This window comes from Pteropus vampyrus, unplaced genomic scaffold (assembly GCF_000151845.1).
Source record: "Pteropus vampyrus isolate Shadow unplaced genomic scaffold, Pvam_2.0 Scaffold2, whole genome shotgun sequence".
NCBI classification, from domain to species: Eukaryota; Metazoa; Chordata; class Mammalia; order Chiroptera; family Pteropodidae; genus Pteropus; species Pteropus vampyrus.
This window is the reverse complement of record NW_011888783.1, coordinates 10,237,790-10,244,812: the sequence shown is the minus strand read 5'-3', so window position 1 is coordinate 10,244,812 and position 7,023 is coordinate 10,237,790. Positions and strand designations below refer to the sequence as shown.

Here is a 7,023-nt window from a genome sequence, read left to right as displayed (position 1 = left end):
GCTATAAATGTTTACATATAGAATTTTAATTCTTCTAAAGATTTTGAAAACCGATGTTATACTTTACAGCAAAAATTGTATAAGATCTGAATGACACCTCTTATATTTGAGAGTACAGTATTAAACTTAATTTATACCACTCAATATTACATATTTTGAGAAAATATTAATATTTAGTCGAGTGTGCTACCCAAGTCTAACTAAAAGCCTGTATTAGAGTATTACTTTCATTAAGAATTGAATATAAATGAAAAATAGCTATAGTTATTTGTTTCATTAATTTGGGCATTGACAATATCTATACAAGTATGTTATTTTTTCTTAATAGTTGAGGAGTGAAGGAAGCATATAAATCTGAACTTTTCATTAAAAGAATTGGGAGATTTTGGAACTTAATATCCTCTTAAATTACATATATTCCCAAACTATTTTTCCCTGTCGACCACACTGGTCATTCTGTGACTCTCAGTGAAAGGTGACAGTTATACTCAACCGTAAAATCTCCCAGTTTCTCTTAAAAACTCATTATGAATATATGAATGTTTTCTGAATCTTTGTAGACAGTCTGTATCATGCCTTGGATTAACAATTTCCATAACTATTACCTACTATGTAAAAAAATAAATAATGCTTCCATAGTTTATATTTAAAATGATTCTTTTTTAAAGTTCAGGACTGTTTAGGAATTTAGAAATATGTTAAAGATGTTTGACTGCTGGAAGTTTTCATATTTTACCAGCTAAGTGTCTGCTCATTCCAACCTTCCCTCTATTTTTTTTTCCTAAATTTGTATTAATCATCAAATATACCCCAAATTCCATTGGACTTACTTTTTCTTAAAGTAACATTAAGGAAACTAATGGCTTTTTGCAAATTGAAATAAATTAAGTCCACTTTTTACTCTTTGACAATACATGATTATCCCTGTAATGAGCACTAATGAATTACCTAGATATGATTTGCTTTAATAGAAATCACATTGCCTTTCTCCTGAAAGCTTACTCTAGTGTTCAGTGATTCTACCTTTGATTTCTAAGTCCACTGATAAATATGAAGTGAGAGTTTTAGTTTTTCTTCTCTGAAATTCTACTTTTAGGTGAAAATTCATTACCTATCTTCTCTGGCTTTTTTTTTTTATATATATTTTTAATATGCTCACATACTCATATTTCAGAAATTTATTGTAGAAATGTATCGTCACTATTAAAATATATATCTGGGAGAGGTTTTGGGTGATGAGATTAAACTTTTAAATGACGATAGTTTTTTTCTTACAGGATTTAATTGTGATGGGTGCCCCAGGATCGTCTTATTGGACTGGCTCTCTTTTTGTCTACAATATAACTACAAATAAATACAAGGCTTTTTTAGACAAAGATAATCAAGTAAAATTTGGAAGTTACTTAGGTACTATTAAACTTGACACTCGAATTATAATCTTTCTTAGAGATACTAGTAATTATAAATAAGAGAAATTGTATTTTCAAAAGCTCTAAATGGCCAGTGACAAAGAGCCAGTTTTCTCTTTAAGAATATAACTTATGAAACTTTAGTTAATATTTTACATATGGAACTACAATCATCAAAAATAATTGTTAGACTATAGCTCCTGGTTTAATTTACACTTTGCAGTAAAACACTTAAACTTATATCTTTATGCAGTCAACTTATTATAAAGATAGCGTCTATTGAGTGCTTACCATATCCTAGAACTTTCACAAGCACTCTACATGAATTAACTCAATTATGTATGACTGAGTACAGTTTCTTAAAGGACTGACTGAAAGTCAATGGGACTGTTGACAGCATTTTAGACAATGGGGAACATTAGGAAGGATATGGGTCTAAAAACAGCTCATTGACCTTTGCCTCACAAGTTCTTAGCATATTTTCCAGAGCTAAACTATTATCTACATATCTTATTTTATTCTTTAGTAAGTCATCAGTAGGATACTTTATTTCTCCAGAAACACAAGATTTTTCTGGCATTAATTCTCATAGTAAAAGGAATGCTTTTCCTGTAGTCTCTTAGAAAGTACAGATTTGCTTACACCATATGTGCTTCAAATGTGAGCATCCTATACTCAAATAATTATGATAAGAAGAAGCAGTACTTTTTCCCATTCAAACGAAGGAAAGCATTTTCAAACAGTGGGAATTCATTTTCAATTCAACATTTACTTGTTTATGGTTGAAGGATATCTTAAAGTATTATAAAACCGTAACTTGGTATTATGCCTTTTATTGCATAATAAAAAAAAATACTTTCCCTTTTCAGTCATCATAAAATTTTATCACAATAGGAAGACTTCATGGCAAAAAAGTTTTTTTTAAAGTGTAAGATGTCACATTTTATATACTCTGAAATATTTCTGTTGTAATCCTAGAATCCTGATACTACAGAGACTAATAAACCAAATGTAAAGATGCTGTCTTCAATTTCTAGGATTTAGAAATACAATCCATGTGACTAATTTCATAACATACATATTAATACTGGCTTAAAGTTTATAATGAATGACCAATTTTGTATATTGCTTCGCTAAATATTTAAACTGTTTAGTCCTGTTGAATTCAATCTCATTTAATTCTTAGTTGATTTATGATAATATATTTTACCCATTGCAAATGGAGATTTTCATACTTGTCTCTGTTTCTTTGAAGGCTACTCGGTTGGGGCCGGTCATTTTCGCAACAGGCATACTACCGAAGTAGTTGGAGGAGCCCCTCAACATGAGCAGATCGGTAAAGTAAGATACACATTTTTATATTTATTTCTTTACAAAGGTTCAAATAGATTGCATGAGAGAATTAGATATTAAAGGAGGAACTGCAAAAATTCTTAGGAATGAAAGCTAGCAACGATGAGCAATGTGCTACATTTAGTGGAATTGGTAAAAGTTGTATGGCTTTTAGATAAAATTTAGGAGAAGAGTTTTAAGGAAAATTATATAATTCAAATGAAGCTTTTCTTCCTCATGAGTAAATTGTTTTTGAGAGAATTATCTCAAGATGTCCAGGGAATATATTTATTGCTTTAACAAGTTCTCAGCTGAAGGGAAATTGAGGCCACTAGGACATGTTTTATAGCTAGAAAGATGTTATTTCTGGCTCTAGTTATTGTCACACTGTTGTATAGATGTTACTAAATTTTTCTGAGCCCTACTTTGAAAAGTGAGCCAAACTGCTTTCTGTGTCCTCTCTCAAGGATCAATAAGGTAGTTTCTCAGAAGGTAGTTTTGCAAGGAAGGCATGTTAATGTGAATGTGGTTTCCTGAACCTTCAGTATCACTCTGAAAAGGATTTTTTTAAATATATTTAAGCGATTATAAGTAATGAAAATTGATGTTTCAATCAAATGAAATTTTTTACAGTGTGACAGCAGTCTAACATTTTCTAATTCTTTCCCCAATTGCAGGCATACATATTCAGCATTGATGCAAAAGAACTAAGTATCTTACATGAAATGAAAGGTAAAAAGGTAATATGTCTCCACTTTGGTATCACTGGGTGCTTTTGTGAATAACCCTGCTTTTTTCTCAATGACGGGATCTGGTTTGCTTTGGGGCAGCTTGGCTCTTATTTTGGAGCTTCTGTCTGTGCTGTGGACCTCAATGCAGATGGCTTCTCAGACCTGCTCGTGGGAGCTCCCATGCAGAGTATCATCAGGGAGGAAGGAAGAGTGTTCGTGTACATCAATTCTGGCTCGGTAAGTCCAACGGCTCCCACTTATGGGATTATGATGGAAACTGAAGCTCCTCTTATTCCAGAATTCTGAGGCATAGATTCTTAGGCTCGTTTTGCTGATGAAAGTGAAAATTCTTGTATTACACTGATTCTCTAAAAAAGAAATAGAACGTAATGATGAATGGGCAGCTGTCTCATTTTGATATTCTAGAAGAATGAAATTAGTTCTAGAGTTTCACTATTCACAGCTTGTATGTGTTCACTCCAGCAATTAAAATATCTTCCAGTTTTATGACACAAATCTAATTTGAAAAATGATTTTTATAGCCCTCAAAATATGGATTTCTTATTCTATAATGAATGTCCTCATATAATTTGAAAATTATAAAATATTACTAGAGGTAGAAGATTTTTATGAAGTATTTTTAATTTCTTAGTTTGACAATTGGAAATGAGACATGTTTTATTTATAAAATGTTAATTTGCACAATTAGTATAGATTACATTTTTGATAAGAATATAAAATTGATGTAGTTTATTCCAAAGTGGATATAGTAGTTGTAGAAATATGTAATCACTGCTTGTGGTTGAGTTTTAAATTATGGAGGATATTTTGGAGTAGAAACTGAACACTTGACAATTCAGTTCAAAGAGTTCTGATTTAAAGAGTTCTGATGCCAGTTTATCTTCTTGGCATTAAGCCAAACAAAGAATTGATAGGACCTTAACAGGGCCTTCTTGGCCTGCCTTTGATTTAAGAGCAAGAATGGTTTTATGAGAAAATTAGTTCATTTCTTAAGGCACAGAATTTTCCATCAGGATTCAACAAAGTAAAGTCTCTTTCAAGGAGGAACTTGTAATCTTATTTAATCAATGGTTTTAGAGCATTCAATAAATTCTTATATTAAGCATCAGACTAAACTTTAAAATTTAAGAGAAAATACTCCCTCTTATAAAGCTGATTCTCAGAGTTCCAAATATAGAGCAGGAAAGTTATTTATGCATTGGAATTTTCTAGACTATTGTTTAAATTTTAATAGCGAAGGCAAAAGTGATCATTCATACCTCATTGGTAGTGATATCAGGCATTACTTTCTTGCATAGATATTTAACATTTTCCTATCCTTAAATGGTCTTCCTTATACTAGCTACATCCTTATTCTGCATACTTCTTTTCCTTCTCTTTACAACTAAACTTTTTGAGAACAGTTTAAATAGTAGCATGGATACCTAAAATAAGGGAATATAGAACCTTATTTCTCATTGAAATCTTAAGCAATCTCAATATGAAAAACAAGATTGGAGCCCCTTTGCTTAAAGGGTAAGAGAAGAGCTCCACCCACAAGGCTTCCTTTTTGTTCTTCCCTCCCTCCCACCCTGAGACACCACTGTTGAACACTGGGGTTAATTTCATAATTGATTTCAGCTTTTAAAACCTCTGGCATAGATTTTTCCTTTGTTCCCTTCTAACTTCTTGTTTCTTACCTCTCTGAAAAGGCACTAACCACTACTACAAAGGCATTATATTACATATTTATTGGTTCGGTTTGCTAATATCTGTTCCTCTGCTGGAATGTAGACACCATGTGGAGAGGAATCATCTATCTTGTTTACTGCTGTTTTCTCAGGGTCCAAAAGAGTCTAGACAAGTAGGTACTCAGTAATTGTTTTTGAATGAACTCAAAGAATACTTGAATGAATATGGCTTCCACCTACTTCTACTAAGATAGCTCTCAGGGGTCCCTAGGGAACTCTCTCAGACACAGTTCTCTGTTACCGAAGAATACTTGAAGGGTGATTACCACTTTTTGAAACTCTCCTCCTGGAACTTCAATGCCATTGCATTTTCTTAGGTCTGCACCATCTCATCCTCGCTGGAATCTCTCCTGCCTTCTCTTTAAATTAGGCATTTCTCTAGGAGTAAGACAAGTATAGGAATTTTTTAGTTGGAAAGTAAAAGGTGAAGGTCACTTGCCAAGGGGAAGAACATGCAGTGTGTTTAGGGAATGATGAGTAGACATGTTTGAGCAGAGGAAAAAGATCTAGGACGAGTAGTGCATGGATATTTTTTCCCCCCCTACAAGAGAGTGACATGATCCAGGTTTGGAAAGGGTCTGGTATCTGTTATCGCAACATCATTGAATGTCTTATTTTAATAACTCATCTTCCAGCTTCGGAGATAGCAATTGACCAATCCATGTTCTGTTGCCGCTGGTACAAGATTACAATGGCCAGCTTCAGTCATGTCACTCCTCAACTCAGAAACCTCTAGTAGCTTCTTATTCTCAAAATTGAGAGTACATTTCCCCCTGGCATTAAAAGTCCCACACCATAAGACCCCAATCTGAATTTTTGGGTCTTGTTCATTATACATACTGTTTATTGTAGCCAAATTTTTTGAAATTTGTTTTGCTGATCATTTTCTCTGTATGAAAATTATGCCCATCCTTCGATAGCCACCTTCAATATCCTTTATGTAATCTCTCCTGGCTCTCACAATTAGATATGCTCTCCTTGCTTCTTGATATTGACAGACAGTCTGTACTTCTAAATTATTTACATGCCTGTGCTAAGCCTTGTCTGTTACTCTGGGCTTCTTCAGGAAAAGGAGCATGTCTTATAAACACACTGCCTTGTCCTTTTTCACCCATTCAGTCTTTGCACAGTACAGTACCTTTAGTAGGAACTCAATAAATATTTGCTAAATTGAATTATCAAAATGATTTATTGAATTTTCAAAGCCAGGGATCATGAGTTTAACAATTTTTACATCCTCCGAGCTCGAATCATACTGTTATATGTGTTGACATATACTTTATAAATATTTATTAAATTGAACTGAGATGTGTGTACTAAAGCTGTCTGTAGTTTGTCTAACTTGTTTGAAGCGTTAGAAAAAAAAATCCATACCCAATTACAACAGTAAATCATGTGTAAAGTTGTCAGGGAGTGTTACAACGATACCTTTGTCCCTTTTAATCTAGGGAACAGTAATGAATGAGATGGAAACAGAGCTCATTGGAAGTGACAAATATGCTGCAAGATTTGGAGAATCTATAGTTAATCTTGGCGACATTGATAATGATGGCTTTGAAGGTAATTAAAAGTATCTAATTTGGTACTTGATTTCCAACTTTTAAAATGGTACATGGAAGAGAATGTTGTTTGCCTTTCTATAGAAAATGGAACCAGAATGGTATGCTAAGTTTTGTTTGTTTTGTTTTCAGTGTTACACCCAACTTCTTAGTTGTCAGATATTGTTTCTTACCATTGTTAATGAAGGATGATAGTCAACATATCATATTTCATTGATTTCTAAGGCACCATTGGTTATAA

The 7,023-nt window shown here is 33.0% G+C and overlaps 1 protein-coding gene across 1 annotated transcript in view; it reads left to right on the top strand.

The window, feature by feature from the left end:
• ITGA4 (integrin subunit alpha 4) overlaps positions 1–7,023 on the top strand; it is an 83,232-nt gene that overhangs the window by 18,810 nt on the left and 57,399 nt on the right. Inside the window, exons 5-9 of the mRNA XM_011359968.2 lie at positions 1,264–1,407; positions 2,665–2,750; positions 3,419–3,481; positions 3,572–3,709; positions 6,672–6,783. Of these exons, the coding sequence (XP_011358270.1) occupies positions 1,264–1,407; positions 2,665–2,750; positions 3,419–3,481; positions 3,572–3,709; positions 6,672–6,783 (543 nt within the window). The remainder of the gene's footprint in view (positions 1–1,263; positions 1,408–2,664; positions 2,751–3,418; positions 3,482–3,571; positions 3,710–6,671; positions 6,784–7,023) is intronic.